Raw genomic sequence first — 23,256 nt, forward strand, 5'->3', positions numbered from 1 at the left:
GAGATGGTTTCGGATGAGTTGGACCGCAGAGTGAAGGAAAAGCAGCCAACAAGTGCTCAGCATATGTGGGAACTCCTTCAAGACTGTTGGAAAAGCATTCCTCATGAAGCTGGTTGAGAGAATGCCAAGAGTGTGCAAAAATGTCATCAAGGCAAAGGGTGGCTACATTGAAGAATCTCAAATATATTTTGATTTGTTTAACACTTCTTTGGTTTACTACATGATTCCATATGTGTTATTGCATAGTTTTGATGTCTTCACTATTATTCTACAATGTGGAAAATAGTAAAAATAAATAAAACCCTTGAATGAGTAGGTGTGTCCAAGATTTTGACTGCTACTGTATATATATATATATATATATATATATATATATATATAATGTCGCCCCACTTCTTAAATTAAACTGAAATCTGGACACTGACTGTAGGTCTATAACCTCTCATATAACCTTAATATTAACTTCTGCAAAATGGAGCATTTATAGCAGTAAAATTATACACCAAATTTAAGCAACATTTTTACTCAGGAACAGGAGTGAAGAAATATGATGCATTTCTTTCACCAGAGAGAAATGAGAATAATCGACATCCGCGCCGCATGGGGAGCTGTTGTTGTTGGGGGTTAACTGCCTTGCTCAAGAACAGAGCAGCATGCCGGCTCAGGGATTCAAACCAGCAACGTTTTGGTTACTGTCCTAATGCTCTTACCCGCTAGGCTTCCTGCCACAGATACCATCTGTAGAGGTGTTATCATTATCAGCTTCATAAAAGCTAATAGTAGGCTATTTCAACTACATAAAATATGCATCCAAGCCAAACTGAATTCTATCGATCTATGATATTATTCTGGTGAGCAAGGCTTTATTTAGTCTTCTAGGGCAACATTTCATGACAGAAGAGAAGCTGAATGTACTTAATTATAGGCAAGTTGACTAACAAATCATTTCCAACATTTTGGTAGGCTATCAGCAGAAACATATCTAAATCAGGCAACAAAAAATCTTGCACCCCCTGTCAAAAAAAAAATTGTTCTGCAATATCTGACTGTAGCCCACAGCGCATTTTCTATATTAGCAGGTTAGGGTCGGGTGCAGGCCTCAGATTTTCACATACAGTTGTGCGGTTGCGGATTGGTTATTAGAAATTTCAGGCTGGTGCAGGTGAACAAACAGCTGAACCGCACACCACTAACACACACACACACACACACACACACACACACACACACAGTGGACTCCATAAGCTCTTTGGTCCTCCCATAACACACCCATTGCATGGAAGGGCCCTATGGAGGGGCCCAGAGTAGAGGACTCGACTCTCCCCAGTTCCGACCAACACACAAACCCAGGAAGGTAGTCCAGCCCAGACCCGGTCCCACAGGCACTGACAGACGTCACAGGATGCATTCTGAATGGCACCCTATTTCCTATATAGTGCACTATTGGGCCTTGGGAATAGGGTGCCATTTGGGGGTGGGAGATTCTCATAATGGATAACTGAATGAGTGAGTTAGGGGATTTTTTTATTTAGGAGCCAAGCATGATGGATTCTTTTCTGGGTTTAAGGGAAATGACTGCATTGCAAGAACAGTTTTTGTTTTAGTTGTTTTTTCTATGTTTCATGTGCATTGCCCCATCTAAATTGTGTTTTCCATAATCATGACATTAACCATCAATTTCCTTTAGCCTAACATGTTATAGGCCCCAACCAAATATAGGCTATTAATTAACAAAAAAAATCACATTCAATAACACTTCAACCTCGCATGAGTGTGGGACGAACACATGACTTAATGTCCTACCGTCCATATTCTCTCTGTCGCTGATGTGTTGTAGGTTGCAGCCCGTATCCTCTCTACTCAGCTCCGCTTCGGGGCGGTAGGGTTCTAGCCTCGAATGGGCATTTCTCCGGATCTTGGGGCTCGACGATACGCAGCAGGAGGTGGTGTTCCCCATCGTTAGGTCCCTGTAGTAGGCTAGAAAGGCTAAAGTATATTTTCCGTCAGCGTCTTCCTAGGTCTCGAAACGGATGGATGAGAGAGATATAGGGCGTAAACGCGGATTCTTTGTCAGCGCGCGGGTAGATCGAACGAATATTTCTGCAGCTCTATTACACACCCTTGTCCGGTCCTGACTTGCGGCAGCTGTAACATAGAGCCATTTAAAACTAGAAGGAACAAATACATCAGAATGCTAGGCTACTCCCCCTGAGCCAAATCCCCCCGCGGACCCAGAAATCTGCTCTGCCCACGCAATCTCCAGGTTTATCGTCGGCTGTTGACTTACAATTTGAACCAAATCTGCAATGTCGTTTTAATCATTTTAGAACTATTCGAATAAAACTCTGATATCGTTCAAGATACAACGCTGCATTGTAACCGACGCATTCCGTTTGTCAGTGGAGCAAGCAACACTTACAGCAAGCAACACTGTAGCCGTTTGATGGAAAAGGTTCCGGTTCAAGTGGGTGGTTACAAACTAGCTCGCTCAAATACATGAGAAAGGACCATACCATACTGTAGCCTAGGTTTACTTTCCCCTCTCTTCAAGTAGTGAATTGTGTGCCATTCAAAACATTCTACAATGTTAAAATGATATTTGAATCTCCCATCAATTGATTGAAGACCAACCATCCGTTAATCTTTTGTAGGGCTATCGAATGTGGTTGAAAATGGCCTGTTGCCATTAATTAACAGTAAATGCCTCTGTGAGATTATCTGGGATTAGTGAATGTTAATGTAAACAGAAAGGAATCCTGATGTATAATCTATTATAGTGAATGGCACACTTTCATCTGGCAGAGGTTCAATGTCCTGACATGCCTCTATAGACTGAACTGTGTTCATGACAATGTATAGAAATGGGACATATGTGAAATACGAGCTATAATGTACTGTAGTAGTTACATTGGTATCAGCAGATCTATATATATTGTCTGCTGTGGTGCTTTAGTGCATCCTACTGGTGCAGACATCTCATTACAAGTCAGAAACAAAATACAAATGTTGAAAAAGGCTAAATCAAGAGACTTATTTTGTGATGCTGTTGAACTGAGTGGGGAGCAGTGCAGGTCTACCTCAAGCGGTTTTCCGTTCACCGTCACTAGCCTCAGTAAACACAAAACCAACTGATGCACATTTTGAAATCGGCAAGGATTGAAAATCTGGGCTCCCGAGTGGTGCAGCGGTCTAAGACACTGGGTCTCAGTGCTCGAGGTGTCACTACTGACCCTGGTTCAATTCCAGGCTGTATCACAACCGGCCATGACTGGGAGTCCCATAGGGCGGTGCACAATTGGCCCAGCATCATCTGGGTTTGGCCGGGGTAGGCCGTCATTGTAAAAAATAATTTGTTCTTTATTGACTTGCCTAGTTAAATAAATACAAATTGAAAGTGCGAAGTGACAGAGGATCTGTGAGAGAGACTTTGCTTACTCTGGGAGAAGTTTTAGGGGTAAAGGGTTGTAGGTCTTTATTGCATACCCTTACTTATAGGTCAGTGGTTATAGGCTAAAGAAAGCATTGCACTGTTATGAGGATTAAGATGACGTTTGATGGAGAAAGGATCTCAAATCAAAATCATGTGATAACACAGTTTTGTCATTCAGCAGACACTCTAATCCAGAGTGATTTACAGGAGCAATTAAGGTTAAGTGCCTTGCTCAAGGGCACATCAACAGAGTTTTCAGCTAGAACGCTCAGGAATTCAAACCAGCAAACTTCCAGTTACTGATCCAACACTCTTAATCGCTAGGCTACCTGCCGCCCACTGTCCACTAGGGAGAGCAAGCGTCTTACATGGAAAATTACACATGAGCCTCAAAATAGTAGCCTATACTGCTTTTCTGCAATTCAACCACAGACACATTATTTGTGTGTCAAACTGTTCAGGGTCAGATATTGGACACATTACTTTCAGAAATCCTCTCCTCATGTTCTACTGAACTGTCTTTTCTCTCTGGATGGTAGTGAGTTCAGCTTGTTGTTTCATAATCAGGGGTTAAATAGGGACATAGCCACAGGAACTAGGGTTGCTGAGGGTGCTGCAGCACCCCCTGAAAAATCATAATAAAAAAAAAAAAATCATAAAAAAAATGTTTTTATCTCACAAAAGTAGTGCACTGGGGCTTTACTCATCCTGTATCAGCAGACCGATATAGAAAGGAAAGGGAAAGGGAGATAACTAGTCAGTTGTCCAACTGAATGTATTCAACTGAAATGTCTCTTCCACATGTAACCTAACCCCTCTGAATGAGAGAGGTGCGGGGAGCTGCCTTAATCCACATCCACGTCTTTGGCACTCAGGGAACAGTGGGTTAACTGCCTTGCTCAGGGGCAGAACGACAGCCATCTGTAGCACAGCCAAAAAATAAAATCTCGGTCCTTCGTCCCGTCCCCCCCGCCCGTCCCGTCCCGTTTGGCTAGGGTTAGGGTGGAACTGAGATGTGGATGTGAAGCTAGGGTTAGGTTTAGTAGTTATAGGTTGTGGTTGAAGCCAGGATTTGGGTTGAACCGGGATGTGGACATGAAGCTAGGGTTAGGGGACTGGGCTGACTCGTCCTTTGCAGCTGGTTCAATAGCAGTGTGTCTGTGGGTTATATGCACATCCCAAACGTAACTACCAGTGCCGGCCAAAAATACAAATGGTGCTGTATATGTTGGTGCATGAATACAGTAAAGCAAGAACTGGAACAGCATTAGCCACGTGCAGGCTTTTCTCAACAGATAGCCATTGCGGCAACCCTACCTCAATTTTATCAAATCTGATTTATGGTGAGAATGTTTGGAAACTCAAATATATCTATAGGGCTCAAACACAACTTTTTTGTTTATAGAAGTAAAGTAGTATAGGAACACCAGAAAAATCCTACCTTTGGAGCACATACCTGGACTAGCCTATCCAGACCCTTTCCTGTCATTTTACATCATAGGCCACCTGGGCAAGTTACAGGTTGTTAGCCAGCTAGGTAAAATGACTGGACAAGGTTTGTTAAACAAACAGTTAGCGGCCCGTGAATAAGCTAATTTAAAATGTACAGTGACATGGTTTATAAAATTATAACATTTTACCTGTGATTCTGAGATAGAAAAAAAAAACTATGTACCTCCACTAATATCATAACTTTTTAACAGTTTCGGATGGAGATGAGCAGTTCTCATTAATCATGGTTCACAGAACAGAAAACTGAAGGAGGCTTTTATATATTTAAAAAATGGTCGCCAATGGGTTCAGGGACCAATAACAATGGGAATACAACACAAAACAATGTGATTGTTAGAAATCTAACCAATAGGAGGCCATTTTGAAACTTATAAAAACCTCCTTAAACCTTAAAATCCGTAAACCCTCAAGACGGTGGAGTTGAATTTCCTTTTCACACTCACAATCAGAGGTAAAATGAACGATACAATGTATAGACTTTGCTCGTAGCCCAAATATGATAAAAATGTAACAGCCAGAGCTCAACGGACAAAAAACAAATGTAACAACTTCGCTTTCACCCAGTGGCACAAATATCATTTTGCCATTTAATAAACATTTTCTAGGTGCACTGGTGCCTAGAGATTATCTCAAATTCCCGAGAACCTTCAACAACGTTTGTGATAAGTGCGTCGAGGCATGGATGCTTGTACAGTAAGCTAAATTGTTATCGACAGGAGCAAAAGGTGAGAGAAAAAAAGACTCCCTGCATCAATACTGTGGCAGCCTTGAGGACTGTACAATCATAGTGTCTTATTCAAAGTACAGCACAGCATGTTCTGTAAAGAAAACCAAGCCAAGACTGACAATCAACAGAACAAGGTGATAAATCTCCCACCCAAGTCAACAGAGTGGTACACAAACAGTACACAGCTTGGCCCTTGGATAAGCGATTAAGTTGGCAAATGTTAAATAACCCAATTGATAGTGATGTGTCTGTGCCAGGCATTATAACAAGTAGTCCATGCTAGTTATCCAATAGCCTGATATGATGCTGAGATTAAATTGTAGCTAATTACTTTAACATAATTGAAAACTCTTACTTTTCAGGTACGCATTGCCTTCAGAAAGGATTCAGACCCCTTGACTTCTTCCACATTTTATTACGTTACAGCCTTATCCTAAAATTGATTGTGAAAAATGTTTCTCTCATCAATCTACACACAATACCCCATAATGAGAACAAAAAAAAAAAAACTGTTAAAATTTTTTTTTTTTCATAAGTATTCATACCTCTTAATCAGTAGTTTGTTGAAGCACCTTTGGCAGCGACTACAGTCTCGAGTCTTCTTGGGTTTGACGCTGCAAGCTTGGCACACCTGTATTTGGGGAGTTTCTCCCATTCTTCTCTGCAGATCCTCTCAAGCTCTGTCAGGTTGGATGGGGCACGTTAATGCACAGCTATTTTCAGGTCTCTCCAGAGATGTTCCACCGGGCTCTGGCTGGGCCACTCCAGGACATTCAGACTTATCCCAAAGCCCCCCCCCCCCCCCCCCCCCCCCCCTGCGATGTCTTGGCTGTGTGCTTAGGGTCGTTGTCCTGTTGATAGGTGAACCTTCGCCGCAGTCTGAAGTCCTGAGCAGGTTTTCATCAAGGATCGCTCTGTACTTTGCTCCGTTCATCTCTGCCTCGATCCTGACTAGTCTCCCAGTACCTGCCGCTGAAAAACATCCACACAGCATGATGCTGCCACCACCATGCTTCACCGTAGGGATAGTGCCAGGTTTCCTCCAGACATGACGCTTGGCATGTTTTGGTACCCTTTCCCAGATCTGTGCCTCGACACAATCCCGTCTCGGAGCTCTACGGACAATTCCTTCGACCTCATGGCTTGGTTTTTGCTGTGATACGCACTGTCAACTGTGGCACCTTTTATAGACAGTTGTGTGCCATTCCAAATCATGTCCAATCAATTGAATTTACCACAGGTGGACTCCAATCAAGTTGTAGAAACATCTCAAGGATGATCAATGGAAACAGGATGCACCTGAGCTCAACTTCGAGACTCATAGCAAAGGGTCTGAATACTTATGCAAATAAGGTGTTTCTGTTTTTTATTTATTTACAAAAATGTCTAAAAACCCGTTTTCGCTTTGTCATTATGGTGTATTGTGTGTAGAATGCCGAGGACATTTTATTTAATCCATTTTAGAATAAGGCTGTAACGTAACAACATTTGGAATATTCTAGGGGTCTGAATACTTTCTGAATGCACTGTATATGTATCAAATGTAATTAATCAAATGTATATTCACAGCTGGAGATTTGGTACAGGCAGGCATATTATGATGCATCTTTTGTAAGTAAGCAAATGTTTTCATTCATTGTAAAGTACCTGGGACAGGGAGCCCATTATTGCTTTAAAATCATGTGTTACTGCAACTAACACTTTGAGCAATATGAAAACTATTTCAATGTCAGTTAAGTAAAATAGAGAAATCACACCAAAAATTTGATTTTTAATGCTGTGTAAAACATTTTATTTGAGAATCAAATTGATATCAAAGCATTATAAGGAGTTTTTCCACTTACAAAACAATATACTTGAATTTGAACAATAGTGCAGATTAGAGAAATTCATTCAAGAAGGGTCATGGGTTAACTTAGCTGAATTGTTTTAGACAAACTTTGAACAACATTACAAACACATGAACTATGAACAAAAGCTCGGCAGGTTTGTGCTTTGTGACATCAGGGTATATATATTCATTTACAATCAACCAATAAAACGTCTCTTTACGAAGATTAAATACAGAAATGTAAAACAAAAAAGCACTGTGCATGAAGCATATAAGATTTCTAACAATAAAAAACAACTAAATAAATAGTAATGAAATAGTACAATAAACGTTTTATTTGTATTTTTTATCCCTCTTATAGAACAGTAATATATGCTGGTTAGTTTCTTTGTAAAATGTCATTTAAGATAGAGCTCTCTATGCAAGCCCTAGTCTCTACAAAACAATGCCTATACATTGCTATATGTGCAGGCCTGAGACTCCACATGTCATTCAAGATAAACCTCTGGGAGCATTTTGTCTGATAAATCTTCAATCTTCAAATAACAGATCTTCGATGAGAATGTTTAAAACAATTTAAAAGCGAATGCCATACAACCATATGGCATATTTTATTGAAAATAAACACATTACTGTGCAATGTTATGTACAGTAGCTGGTTATGATAGGCATAAATAACATGTCTCTACATGGTGTGTATGTACAGTATGCTGTACTGTTACTGACTCGACTTAATTCCATACATTTCCTTAAAGTAGTTTAGCTCATCCATGAGCTTCTTGTTCTGGGCCTCCAGCATGGTGAGGCGAGTCTCCAGACAGCGAATATACTCTCTCTTCCTCCGCCGGCACTCTTTGGCTGCCTGCCTGCAACAAGGAAAAGCAACAGGGGCACCTCATAATACTCGCTGTACTCGCGCCACAACTGGCCAGATACTGTAAAATGTTGTATGACGACAGTACGGAACATGTCTTCTAAACAAGTGGATCGGGAAAAGAGGTGTTGTTTTTGTATATTTTGGTGTGTGAGAGCAGATGCTGGACATCGAGTCAAAGCGGATTCTCCAGGATACCCTTACAGTTATCTGTAAACTGTTACTGCGGCGCACACCCTCAAGCCATTAGCAGTCTGTGGTCATTCAACTTTGTGGCAATAGATGTCTTTAAGCGCTTTTAGTTCCTCAATGAGAGTCCTGTTTTGATTTTCGAGCACAGCCACCCGATTCTCAAGACATTTTACATATTCCTTCTTCTTTCGGCGACACTCGCGGGCAGCCTCCCTGGAAGCAACAACACACAGCCTCTGTAAAAAGACTGGTAGCTACAGACAAAGATACCAAGGCCATATGTCCATAACAAGAAAGGCTTACATCCAGTATTTTAACAATCACTCACAGTAAGTTTCAGTCAAGACTGATAATGGTAACGAACTTAAGCAATAACACCACCACAGAGTGACTAATTAGGAATTTTACAAAAATCAACATGCAGGAGACTACATTTGCCTGTGCAAAATCGTGACATAATACTACATGCAGTTGCAGAGTGTAAATGTCAACAGAAAAGATAGTCTTTAGTGACAAACATTCAGGTGAAAGCACGACAAAGCACAAAAATGCACAAGCATGTCCGTGTGTGTTCTGAGGCAAATGGTGGCACTCAAAAAAGGCAGCCCAAGAATGCAGTATACAGCACATGCATGTTAATTAGTAGCATTTATGAATGAAAAAATCTAGTTATTAGCATTTTTATAATTATCTGTTCCATCATGATTAGCCAACATTCTCATGCAGGAATCGATCATAAGGCTGTTTAGTACCCACTTGAAAAAAATACTATAGTGTATACCATGGCAAGAATACTATAGTATTCACTGTAGTGTTTTTGCAGACTTTACTGCAGTATTCACTGTAGTGTTTTTGGACTGTAGTATACTATAGTATTTCTTGTAGTGTTTTTGTGGATTGTAGTATTTAATGTATTTTTGGGGGACTTTAGTATGGTGTAGTATTCACTGTAGTGTTTTTGGACTGTAGTATACTATAGTATTTCTTGTAGTGTTTTTGTGGATTGTAGTATTTCATGTATTTTTGGGGGACTTTAGTATGGTGTAGTATTCACTGTAGTGTTTTTGGACTGTAGTATACTATAGTATTTATTGTAGTATTTTTGTGGACTGTAGTATTTCATGTATTTTTGGGGGACTGTAGTATACTATAGTATTTATTGTAGTGTTTTTGTGGACTGTAGTATTTCATGTATTTTTGGGGGACTGTAGTATAGTGTAGTATTTACTGTAGTGTTTTTGCAGACTCTAGCATACTGTAGCATTTACTTTAGTGTTTTTGTTTTATTATTTTTTACATAAACGTGTGGGAATTTCTCCTTGAGGAAACCTACTGGAGAAATACTAAAAGGGTAAATGCTCCATAACCTGTAGGTATGTAACCATAGGGAACACAATACTTGGCAAGGGTGGCACAAATTAGAATATGGGGGAGGGGAATTGGCAGTGTACATGCAATTTAAATATTGTAGTTTAAAAAAGGTATTGTTTTTGTGGACTGTGGTGTTTTTGCTGACATTTCTATATTATTTACTACAGTGTTTTTTGTGTGGATAATACCATATTATTTACTATAGTATTCTACAGTATACTACAAAAATCTATACTAAGTACTACACATGATCGAGGGATACTAGTGTGTGGTATAGTATTCTACAGTATACTACATCATTCTATAGTAAGTACTGTAGTATTCTATAGTAAACTGTAGTTTTTTTTATGTGGGTGTAGACTACCTGTTCTTCATGAGGCGGAGTTGTCTCTTGCGTGTGGTCTCGTCAGCCACGTGTGGGGGGCTGTGCAGGGAGCCTGGGGAGCCAGCCATCACAACGCCCTGGGGCAGGCTGGAGGTGGGAGTGCAGATCTGGTAGCCTGACATGTCACCAGTGGAAGCTGACAGAAACACAGAAATGGGGAACACTTCTTAGAGCACTACCATTTGTATTAGCTGCTAACTTGCTGAACAGAAGGCATCCACCGCCTTCAAAGTACAGAAAGGTAAGTTGTCTAATTAATTCACAGTGACTAAAAGGTATGGAAGAATACGTCGGTGGATTACGCAATAAGGTTCTGATGTCATCCGATTCCTATGGGTGTGAGTGGTGACGTGAGAGAGGATATGATCGCTACACAGACAGGCTCTACAGAGAGCTGAACAAAATAAAATGCCTAGGAATTTTACTATTTGAATTTCAATTCAACATGATAGTTTCAATTTGTGCATAATTCCATCCAAAATCAGTCAGAGAACAAAGAACATTGTTTTGTAGAAGCAAACCATTTGATGAAGCACTGAGAGTGTTATTCCCAACTCTGTGTACAGTAGCCTACTTCTCCTTAAATAAACATTCTCTGTGCCATGGGAGCTGCCTGCATATCATTACATATGGTGATTAATCTGGTAACGTCTTGTTCTCGCAAAAGGAACGGCCTGTAATCACAGCATGACTGGGACTGACGTCAATGTCCATCTTATTTGCCGGTTAGCATTTACATTTCCCTGCTGGGGTCCTGTTCCAGGAAAACAAGTGACGTCAGCCACTGTGTGTGTGTGTGTGTGTGTGTGCTTTGAGTGGGCAGAGCATCGAAGCATTTCACAGAGAGGGAGAGAAGAGAGGGGAGGGGGGATGGACAGACAGAGCGCACTGAAAATTTTCCAATCGTATTCAGCGTGTTGCAATCTGCTTTTTATTTCACAAGACTGATATTTCCCAGGCTGTTTTGCAGTTTTATAAAAGTCAAACCAAGACATTCAAGGATACTCATGTTAAATGACATGTAAATTCTAATGTATTTGCTTTGTGGAAGAAAATAAATCCTAAGCAATACAACAACTGTGTCATTCTTAAAAACCTCAGCTCTCTGGATATCAACACATTTTCAATACCTTTATTACGTCATGGTGAGTTCAATACCTTTATAGAACATTTTCTTTCTATTTTATTAGCTAATGTCTGTAGACAACTGTGATATTATCATACAATAACAATCTTGTACAGTTAATCATGAATCCAAAAAGCAGAGGCTACGCAGGCTGTACAGTATTAGTGTCGCAGAAAGGCAGAAGAGTTCCTCTACAGTTACCATTTTCTCTTCAACTTTCTCATGAAGCAAAAGATTAAAGTTAACATACCTGACTCAGTCTCATCCCCAGCAACAGCCATATCGGTTCTTAAGAGGTCCAAAAGAAACCCTTTATCTCAGCTCTCTAACAGAAATATCTCCAAAACCACCAGCTATGTGTGCAATCACAATTAAGGGCATTGACATCACTATGACATCATTTGCCTCCTGATGTCAATGATGACATGCATTGCTCTATGAGTCCTCCCCCTACACTGGTATGTACCCGCATTTCATTATTTATTTTTTTGGTCCGACAAAAGGTTTGAGTTGCTTCTCAAATGTCTTCATATTACCATGTTTTTCAAGATTATTTGTACAGCTTTTTAAAACATTGGATTGAAATTGGATTAAACAACTGACAAAAACACATGACATCACTCTACTTAACACTACTTAAATACTTAATAAACTAGTGAAAACATAATTGTAAATGCTCAAATTCTGACATTCCAGTTGAGTGAATTTTCTCACTTAATTTGAAGTGTCCAAGCTTTAATAATTGAATACATTTTAGCGCTTTTCATTATACAGAATCATCTCTAAGTGCATAAAATCTCGATTTTTTTTTACCAAATAGAAAAAGAAATGGACACAACTAGACAGGGCAACTGACACAAAGAACCCAGCTGACACTATAAAAGACAAGGACACCAAGGAGCGCAGCTATCAACAGAAAGCCTTCCTAAAAGAGGAAGGTCTTTAGGCCCGTTTTAAAAGGAGCCCAGAGTCTGTTGTGCTTTCAGGTGGTCAGGGAGTGCATTCCAGAGCTTTGGGGTGGTCGAGCAGAATGCCCGATCCCCCAAGGGGTGGAACTTGGTCCTGGGGGGTGTGGGAGAGAAGAATATTGCTTGACCTGAGGGTGCGGGTGGGGTTATGGAGGGAGAAAAGTTATTTGAGATAAAAAGGGGCACTGCCATGAGTACACTGGAAAGACTGCAAGAGGGTTTTGAATTCAATCCGGGAATGAGACAGGGAGCCAGTGCAGAGATTCCAGGATGTTGGTGATGTGACGGTGTTTTTCTGCACTCTCATCAAGATCCTGGCAGCGCTGTTCTGGATATATTGGCGCTTCTGGAGACTCCTGCCAGGGATCCCGATGAATAGTACTTTGCAGTAGTACAGCCTTCATGACTAATGTAAAGGTTCAGTGCAGTCAATAACGTGATTCTCCTGAGTTTTATATATATTTCCACACAATGAGGTTGGAATAATACTGTGAAAATTATGATAATGCCCTTTTTGGGGCGGCAGGTAGCCTCGTGGTTAGAGCGTTAAGCCGGTAACCGAAAGGTCGCTGGATCAAATCCCCGAGCTGACAAGGTAAAAAAAATCTGTCGTTCTGCCCCTGAACAAGGCAGTTAACATACTGTTCCCCAGAAGGCCGTCATTGTAAAATAAGCATTTGTTCTTCACTGACTTGCCTAGTTAAATAAAGGTTCAATTTCAAAAATGAAATAAAATTTGTGTAAGGGCTGTTTGAAAAGACTGCCTGAAATTTCTGCCTGTTTTGGTAAGATGGCGTTTTGGCCTTCCATGTTGACATCACCATACGGAAAATGAGTCATTATGAAAGAGTTCCAAACCACTGACAATAACAGCAAATTTTCTGTTTTCCCTGAGGACGGGCTAATGGTAATGGCTGGAGCGGAATAAGTGGAATGGTATCAAACCCATGGTTTCCATGTGTTTGATACCATTCCATTTAATCTGTTCCAGCCGTCCTCCCCTCAGCAGCCTCCACTGGACCCCTCCCAGACAGTCCTAGCACAATTCTTGCTTGAGAAGCCATTTCAATTCTTGCTAAGGTTTATAATGTTTATAATTGTTGATATAGAGATAGAAAACATCTTCATTGGACCTTCAACAACAGCTGGTTAGTGTTTTCCCTGGAATGTTTTTGCAGTATGGGCAAGGGTCGTAGAGGCCTACAATTCTTTGGGGTTGCACGGCTGTGATTTGGGTTGAACGATTGTGAGGGGGTCAGTTCCAGGGGCAAAAATGTATTTAATCAGCCACTAATTGTGCAGGTTCTCCCACTTAAAAATATGGGAGAGGCCTGTAATTTTCATCATAGGTACACAAACTATGTCAGACAAAATTTGAATTTCACACTCCAAACTCCACTATGGCCAAGACCAATGAGCTGTCAAAGGACACCAGAAACAAAATTGTAGACCTGCACCAGGCTGGAAAGATTGGATCTGCAATAGGTAAGCAGCTTGGTTTGAAGAAATCAACTGTGGGAGCAATTATTAGGAAATGGAAGACATACAAGACCACTGATAATCTCCCTCGATCTGGGGCTCCACGCAAGATCTCACCCCGTGAGGTCAAAATGATCACAAGAACAGTGAGCAAAAATCCCAGAACCACACGGGGGGACCTAGTGAATGACCTGCAGAGAGCTGGGACCAAAGTAATAAAGCCTACCATCAGCAAGGGCATTGAATATGAAACGTGGCTGGGTCTTTCAGCATGACAATGATCCCAAACACACCGCCCTGGCAACAAAGGAGTGGCTTCGTAATAAGCATTTCAAGGTCCTGGAGTGTCCTAGCCAGTCTCCAGATCTCAACCCCATAGAAAATCTTTGGAGGGAGTTGAAAGTCTGTGTTGCCCAGCAACAGCCCCAAAACATCACTGCTCTAGAGGAGATCTGCATGGAGGAATGGGCCAAAATACCAGCAACAGTGTTTGAAAACCTTGTGAAGACTTACAGAAAACGTTTGACCTCTGTCATTGCCAACAAAGGGTATATAACAAAGTATTGAGATAAACTTTTGTTATTGACCAAATACTTATTTTCCACCATCATTTGCAAATAAATTAATTAAAAATCATACAATGTGATTTTCTGGATTTTTTCCCCTCATTTTGTCTGTCATCGTTGAAGTGTACCTATGATGAAAATTACAGGCCTCTCATCTTTTTAAGTGGGAGAACTTGCACAATTGGTGGCTGACTAAATACTTTTTTGCCCCACTGTATGCTACCAGCTTATACGAAGTCACTTCTTCTAAACCTGAAAAAGGGACAACTTCTAAATGTTATGCAGCAAAACAAGCCAAATACACTTAGTGTACAAAACATCAAGAACACCTGCTCTTTCCATGACAAACTGACCAGGTGAAAGCTATGATCCCTAGGTGTCACTTGTTAAATCCACTTCAATCAGTGTAGATGAAGGGGAGACAGGTTAAATAATATTTTTTAAGCCTTGAGACATGGATTGTGTATGTGTGTTATTCAAAGGATGAATGGGCAAGACAAAATATGTAAGTGCCTTTGAAAGGGGTATGGTGGTAGGGGCCAGGTGCACCGGTTTGCGTCAAGAAATGCTACACTGCTGGGTTTTAAACGCTCAACAGTTTCCCATGTTTATCGAAGGTGATGCACCACCCAAAGGACATCCAGCCAACTTGACAACTATGGGAAGCATTGGAGTCAACATGGGCCAGCACGGTTTTGTCACCTTGTAGAGTCTGAGGGCCAAATGGTTGGGGTGCAACTCAATATTAGGAAGGTGTTCTTAATGTTTTGTACACTCAGTGTATATCCAAATCAAACTTTAGTAACCACATTGTGAGCCTGTTACAACACATCAACCATGACGAATTTCACAAATATCCACTTTGTTAGATTTGTTGAATGTTCGCCAATCCAGCGTCCTTCTATCCCACACGGTCTGCGTTCCATTGACCTCTTTAACGGCACCTACGCAGTCAATCCACAGCCTTAGACAAGTTGTAAATGAAACAGGTTTTTTTATTTTTATTGTATCATACAACAGCACGCTCATCTTACCAAGAAAACAAAAATGTATACATTTATGGTCTGTTGAAATATATTTTAGAGGCTATTTATACAGAAAATTGGTATACAACCCATATAAAACGTATTTATGATTATATGACAATATTTTAAAGTTGACAAAAATATTTATAATACACAATTTCTGATATATCACGCCTTTGTTATATTTTTCTTGCATAAGTAAAATCAAGATTATGCCTCTAGTGCCATTCATTCCAATTATATAGACTGGTTTGGATTTCTCCATGACCAATATGGCTGCCATTTTCACCCCATTCTGGATCTTCGAAGGTTTATGACATAGCCTTTCTAGTAATTTAATAGGATTCTTTTTATCATTTTTATAAGCTGACCAACTAAATAGGTCAACTATTCTACTATGGGGTTGTCTGATTTTGCTGTTGATTACTCGTATTGTTGGTTGAGAAAATAAAATGTGGACAACAATTTATGAGATATCGTTGTAGGCAAAATTCGCATAACCAATGGTACTGGGGCTCATCCCCACCTGTCTCTTGTTTGGATCATAGGTGCCATTCTCAGCCCAGGCGGGCTCCGGCCCAATTTAACGCCTGCTAATAATCCAATCTAATCCAATTGATGGCAGACCTTGATGGTGAGGGTCTAGAGCATTTACCTTTTACCATCCCCTTGTTGCCTTGCATATAGAACTGCTGAGTGCCATCTCCTGACTGTTGGGAATACTGGACGATAGCTGCAGCAGACTGGGAGTTTCCAGAGTTGGACATGGTCAGAGGCTGCAAGGCCTGTAGTCCCCTAGGTAGAGCACTGGTCAGCTGGATGGCACCATCCTGAGTAAAAGCAACTGAGGACAACAAACGAATAGGGGTTAAATTGACCCAGGGCCTGCATTTACCCCATAGGTAATGATTGGCCCAATGAGGTAAATACAGATCGGCAACTATCTGCTTCAGCTTATTTATTCATAGCCAGTGACTACGCTGCATCAGTTGGGCTACTAAAGGTGATCATGCTTATTGCTAAATAGCACACCTCCCTGATAATACCCTGATAATATGGACCAATATGTTATTGTGTATCTTTGTCCAAAACAGTTGTTGCGCAATCTCTAATATTAAGGAATTCTCTAGGTTCTGGTCGCCCGAGTTAGAATACCTCATGATAAACTGTAGACCACACTATTTACCCAGAGTTTTCATCTATATTTTTTGTAGCTGTCTATTTACCACCACCTCTACTCTACATACGAGACACATACAAAGCTCTCCCTCGCCCTCAATTTGAAAAATCTGACCATAACTCCATCCTCTTAATTCCTGTTTACAAGAAAAACTCAAACATGAAGTACCAGCGATGCAATCAATAGGTAAGTCTTCCGATTAAGTTACAGGACTATTTCACCAGCACAGGTTGAATTTGTTCCGTGCTTCATCCGATGGCATTGAGGATTTTCCGCATCAGTCACTGGCTTCATTAATAAAGCCCAGTTTCCACTGGCACTTAAAAGGAGGGCCAATTAGGGCCAAATTCGAGCTGGGTCGAGGAAAACCCGGGCCAGCGCAGCCCAGTTTCACAACTGGTGCCAGCTCAAATGGAATTCGGGCTGGTGACACCATTTCTATTGAACCACCAAGCTGATCAGTGCTGGATGCTGACAAAGTTTAGCTAGCTCATCTGGGTTTGTTGCTGGACAAACAGTACTGCAGTAGTCAGACATGACACAAATGACCAACATAGCTGGATCCATTCATTTTTGCACTACACAATATAATTGTATGAGAACAGTCAGCCCTCGAATGCTAGCTACCTAACGTTAGCATGCAAATCAAAGTTGAAACAAGCTAGTTAGCTAACGTGAGCTAGCAGGAATTTTAGCTGGCCAGGTCATATTAAAAGCTAGGTAGCTACATCATACTGTATTAAACCTGTTGTTTGGTTTGCTTGGTTAACTAGCTAGCTAATAGCCAATGCCATGGCAAGCAAGATAGAAATTAAACTAGCTAGCTAGCCTGTTATGCTAGCGACAACGCTAACCTTTTACCGACTTCAACGTGCCAATGGAAACGGGGCTTGAGTGCATGGACGACATAGTCCACACAGTGACCATACAAACATATCCTAACCAGAAGCCATGGATTACAGGCAACATCCACACTGAGCTAAAGACTAGAGCTGCCGCTTTCAAGGAGCAGAACACAAATCCAGACGCTTATAAGAAAATCCTGCTACGGTGTCCGACGAACCATCAAACAGGCAAAGTGTCAATACAGGTCTTAGATCAGATACTACTACACCGGCTCTGATGTTTGTCGGATATGGCAGGAATTGCAAACTATCATGGATTACAAAAGGGAAACCCAGACACGAGCTGCAAAGTGATGCGAGCCTAACAGACTAGCTAAATGCCTTCTATCATTGCATCAAGGCAAGCAACACCGAAACATGCATGAGAGCACCAGCTGTTCCGGACAACTGTGTGATCACGCTCTCTGTAGCAGATTTGAGTAAGACCTTTAAAAACAGGTTAACATTCAGACAGATTACAAGGACACGTACTCTGAGCATGTGATGACCCAACAACAAGTGTCTTCACTGACATTTTCAGCCTCTCCCTGACCCATGTTTCAAGCAGACCAACATAGTCCCTGTGCCCAAGAAGGCCAAGGTAACCTGTCTAAATGACTAGGTTGTGTTATTATTGTGTAGCACTCATATCCGTAGCCATGAAATGCTTTGAAAGGCTGCACATCAAAACCATCATCGCAGACACCCTAGACCCACTCCAATTCACATACTGCCCCAACAGATCCACAGATGACACAATCTCTATTGCACTCTACACTACCCTTTCCCACCTGGACAAAATGAACACCTACATGAGAATGCTGTTCATTGACTACAGCTCAGCATTCAACACTATAGTGCACTCCAAGCTCATCAATAAGCTAAGCACCCTGGGATTAAACACCTCCCTCTGCAATTGGATACTGGACTTTGAAGGTCGCCTGCAGGTGGTGATTATAGGCAACAACACATCCACTACGCTGCCCCTCAACATGGGGGGCCCTCAGGGGTGTGTGCTTAGCCCCCTCCCTGTACTCCCCGTTCACCCACGACTACATGACCGCACACAACTCCAACATCATCATTAAGTTTGCTGACGACATGACGGTGGTAGGCCTGATCACCGATGACAATGAGACAGCCTACAGGGAGGTGGTCAGAGACCTGCCAGTGTGGTGCCAGGACAACAACCTCTCCCTTAACGTCAGCTTATTGTGGACTACAGGAAACGGAGGGCCGAGTTCGCCCCCATTCACATCGACAGGGCTATAGTTGAGACGGTCGAGAGCTTCAAGTTCTTCAGTTTCCATATCACTAAAGACCTATTATGGTCCAAACGGTACTGGACCACCAAGTCTGGGACCAAAAGGCTCCTGAACAGCTTCTACCTGAATGCCATAAGACTGCTGAACAGTTAATTAAACGACTACCCGGATTTTCTGCTTTTCACCCCCTTTCTACTTGTACTTCAATCAATCACCTAATCAAACCTACATGTACATACAGTATTACCTTAATCATTTGGGGTGGCAGGTAGCCTAGTGGTTAGAGTGTTGGACTTGTAATGGAAAGGTTGCAAGATCGGATCCCTGAGCTGACAAGGTAAACATCTGTCGTTCTGCCCCTGAACAAGGCAGTTAACCCACTGTTCCTATGCAGTCATTGAAAATAAGAATTTGTTAATGGACTTGCCTAGTTAAATAAAAAGGTACAAAAATATTAAATGTATCACCCCAACTACCTCGTACACTGTTCTGGTACTCCTTGTAATAGCCTCTTTATTGTGTTACTATTTTATTTTTATCCATTTGTTCATTTTCTTACTTTTAACTGCATTGTTGGGAATGTGCTCATCATAAGTAAGTAAACATTTCACAGTAAAGTCTACACTTGTTTTATTTGGTGCATGTGACATTTAATTTGATATGGACCAATATGTTGCTGGGCTTAATTATGGAGAGGGAAATTATATTTGTCAGCATATTATAATTTTGGAGTAGAATGTCATTTTAGAAAGTCACCAGAACTTCTACATTTACATTTATTGGGGCCTCATGACCTTTGCCACTACTGATAAATAAATCCAGGGGGGAAAATTAAACAATCATTGTTTGTTTTGTTGTTAAAGCTTGGACACTCCAAATTAAGTGAAAACGTTATGCCTACGTGTTTAAAAATGAAAAGGCACTAGACAGGAATGTCATCATTTGAGCATTACACAGACGTCCCACGCCATTTGGTTATGCAGAAATGGTGTAAACAGCTGCCAATTACATCAGTTTATTAATTAAGAGCGTGTAGTATGCGGTCTTGTCCTTTCACATAACCAAATCAACTATGGACTATCAGAGACTGAGATGTGTCAAATACATCTGGATTTTTAAATAAACATATTTATTTTTGAAACACATCTCCCTTCCAGTGAGACTTACTGAACTGGCCATGGTTTGTCTGATAAATAGAGGCTGGCATGCCGGGCCCTGGTGGGACACTGCAAGGCGCTACCTCTTCTTTTATCTCTTCAACTTTTGGACCTGCTGGATCTGAAGACACTTTTCTGGGGAGAAAAACACATTTGCAAAGATGACTGTGAAATAAATGTATTGCAGCTCTATTATTCTACACTTTAATTTAAAGTAATACCTGTATGCCTGTCTTCTGGAGGGAAGCTCTCTCCTGTTGTGTGCATTAGAAACATCTTCGTTTGAGTTTCTGTCCTCTGATTTTGCTCTCCTTGTTGCTACCTGGGAAATGAAATCTCCCATTAACAGTTGATCTGTCTGGCTTGTATGCAAGGCAACAGCATCACAGTCATCTGGAGACTATGCTTAGGGATGATGGACATCTGCAGATCATAACACTTTGAGGAAGGTCTATCTCCATTTTAAATACCTGTGCTAGTGATGATAGCGAACCACCGCTGCCCTGCTCCTGCATTTGACAGGCATTGCTTGCCATGATAATCGTCCTATAAAGAACAAAAAGGTGGGCAAATGAATGATTGGCTAATTCACGTTAGTCGTCATACTACTTACTACCTCTGCCAATTGCTAACGATACTGTGTTGGAACAAAACCCTGCACTGTGCTACTGCACATCCTGGCTGTGGGTCACCAATGCCAGAACACTGTGTGCCTAAGCGTAACTACATTAAACTATTGTCTTGACCGTGACTGGGTGCTAGCAAGGTTCACAATAGTCAACCATATTGTTTCCACTTTCAAGCTATCCTGTCCGTTTGCATGCTCAAGGTGGTGGTGGCAGCTAAAGCTAGCAACCTAACGTTACAGTTAGGCCACTGGATGTTACATTATTAGATTGGTACAGTCGCTAGCTAAGTAACAAGTTCAATAAGCAGTCGTTAGCTATTTACTAACTTAGCTAGCCGGGTAGTATCGTTTTTTTCTCTCTCGCTATCTTACCAATAGATAGCGAATGCAGCCACTGATTAACGTTAAATCACTGATTACGCCTCGAATGGATGGTCTGAGAACCAACGCACACGTAACACCACGTCAGCTCCGATGAAGCTGAAATCTGCGAGGAACTCAATGGCGTCCAAACCAAATTCGAAAAGTACTGCGAATATAAATTACTTTAACTGGCTGTGAACTGAGTCTAGGTGCGTTGTTGGCTAATGTGTGGCTAAATACCTCAAAATTAAGATCAACAAATATCGCTATCGATTAGAGTTCAATGGAAATTTTAACCGTATTTATTTAAAAATCATAATAGATCGTACGCTCGCGATGCGTATAATTTAAAGTGTTTTTGATTGGATAGAGCTAACTTTCTTCTTGGAACGTTGAACTGCTGCGGCCAAATCCCCACCCCAGTCAAAGTGCACACCCGATCTACCCTGTAACACCCATTCACATGGTCCAGATCTTGAGATTTGTCTGATCCGGAAGGCTCAGCACCATTCAGGTCTGTCTGTGTTACTTTGTCCATAGCTACTGTAGCTAAGCCTACTAACTACCTGTAGCAGAGTATCGATCGAATAAAAGTGAGTAGCGAGCGACATCTGGTGGTTTTAGGTCAGTAAATCGACCCCTTTGGCTACAGACAGACTTCCCACCAACACAACACTACCAAATATTTGTATAAGTATCTATGAGAGATTGTTACATGAGATTACAATTTATATCTAACTTTGAAACTAAAGTACATATAATGTCCTTCAGTCTAATTGTAATTGAATGTTGTTTATGTGCTAAGAGTACGTTATGTTAATTTTCAACATTTTGGGCAGACAGGTCCTAAATTGTAGATGCATCTCTGGATCTCCTTATTTAACAAAGATGTGCCTCTAGGCAAATACATTATATTGACACAGTGTGTGTATTTCGTGTAAATGTAATATGATATGAATATAACCTAAATAATGAATTGAGCAATGAATACAGTCACAGGTAAATGGCTGTTTCCGTGACACAGCACTGCCTCGCGTTCCTTATTGCTTTTATAAAACTGTTACCAACATATTAAAATAACAATGAATTACATATTTTCATTAAAAGTTATTTTGATGAGTCAATTCATACAATTTCATTCTTCCACCAGAAAATATAGTCCGGACAAAAATCTGGTTGTTTGTTCTTTTGGTCATGTTACTATAGACGCGAAGGCAGTCATTCATTATTTTTGCTTCGTTGCTATGCAAAAGGCTTTGTCACAGATAGAACAATGAGTCAGAAATTTCAACGGATGTATATATGTGAAGCATCCGGTTGGCGTTTCCACTCACTATCAAATATGGTGATGAGAGGAAGCCCAGTGGCCGGCAGTGGGAGAAGATGGATTTTGTCCGACATTCTGCAAATTTTCTCATCGATTAAACATTTGATCTCCAATTTTCATGTTTCCAAAACCAGGATCTGTACCAAACAAAGTGGACTGCGTTTTGTAGACTTTACCCCTTGAAAAAGTTTCCAAAAAATTATGCAAATAAATGCTAGAACGAATCAATCTAACTAGCTCTGCCAACCTCCTTGCTTGTTCTGCCCACTATGATGAATTTGCTCCCGTTGGAAACGACAGGCTCTGGTTTATCTTGGGTTAGTTGTCAAATTATTTGGACTGGTCGTCCATTCTAAACAAAATGGTGTCTATGTAGGCTGGATAAAGTTATTGTCACTCGCAAGCTAGTCACGTCAAACAATGAGCCTGGAATGACAGTACACTAGCTACATTTTAGTTTGTTTTAGATTTTTTTCTATTGACAATTACTTGGATATTTCCATGATAGTGACGTTGTTGCGTGATGGCTCAGAAAAAGTTGTCTTGTCTCTGGGCACTCTATGTATGGTACTAAGCGATATTAACCCCGGCTGTACCAAACTAAATGTTAGACTGGAAGCAAGGGGAAATTATGTGCGAGTTGAGATCAATACAAAAGATGATTCTGACAACAACATGAACATGATATTCTCATTGAAGGCGCAGTGATACTTTTCAGATGGAACTGTTAGCAGGCATAGGTGTGTATTTGATGACCAATAGAGCACGGCTTGGAACGCTGCTCGTCCAATCAGCATCCAGGAGCGAAACAACAAGTTTTATACAGTAATACAGTTTGACACAGTCAATATTCAAGACCACTTGAATGACACACAACTTTTTAAGTAGACTGGTTCTTAACTCTTCCAATCATACGAATAATAGCCTACCGTATATATTTTAGTATTTATACTTCACATCTTGCAT

The 23,256-nt window shown here is 40.9% G+C and overlaps 2 protein-coding genes across 8 annotated transcripts in view; both read right to left on the minus strand.

Moving 5' to 3' along the window:
• The window catches only part of ccny (cyclin Y), a 292,558-nt gene that overhangs the window by 59,062 nt on the left and 210,240 nt on the right, over positions 1 to 23,256 (minus strand). For 4 of the 6 annotated variants that reach the window (XM_021620598.3, XM_021620596.3, XM_021620597.3 and 1 more), the window contains exon 1: positions 1,804 to 4,090. The exons of the other annotated variants lie outside the window; for them this stretch is intronic. In XM_021620598.3, the coding sequence (XP_021476273.1) occupies positions 1,804 to 1,957 (154 nt within the window). In that variant the 5' untranslated portion in view covers positions 1,958 to 4,090. Of the gene's footprint in view, positions 1 to 1,803; positions 4,091 to 23,256 lie in introns of those variants that run through there. 6 annotated transcript variants of the gene reach the window in all.
• On the minus strand, positions 7,433 to 11,905 carry LOC110535540 (cAMP-responsive element modulator). 2 transcript variants are annotated; one of them, XM_090189792.1, is made up of 3 exons: positions 11,699 to 11,905; positions 10,302 to 10,458; positions 7,433 to 8,366 (listed from the first exon to the last, which is right to left on the minus strand). In XM_090189792.1, exons 1-3 carry the CDS (start codon positions 11,727 to 11,729, stop codon positions 8,219 to 8,221), a joined length of 336 nt encoding a protein of 111 aa, XP_090045918.1. In that variant the 5' UTR covers positions 11,730 to 11,905; the 3' UTR covers positions 7,433 to 8,218. The 2 variants fall into 2 exon arrangements, with proteins under 2 accessions (XP_090045918.1, XP_021476277.1); XM_021620602.3 differs by having other exon boundaries at positions 7,433 to 8,779.

This window comes from Oncorhynchus mykiss, chromosome 11 (genome assembly GCF_057628025.1).
Source record: "Oncorhynchus mykiss isolate SJ-2025 chromosome 11, ASM5762802v1, whole genome shotgun sequence".
Taxonomy (NCBI): Eukaryota; Metazoa; Chordata; class Actinopteri; order Salmoniformes; family Salmonidae; genus Oncorhynchus; species Oncorhynchus mykiss.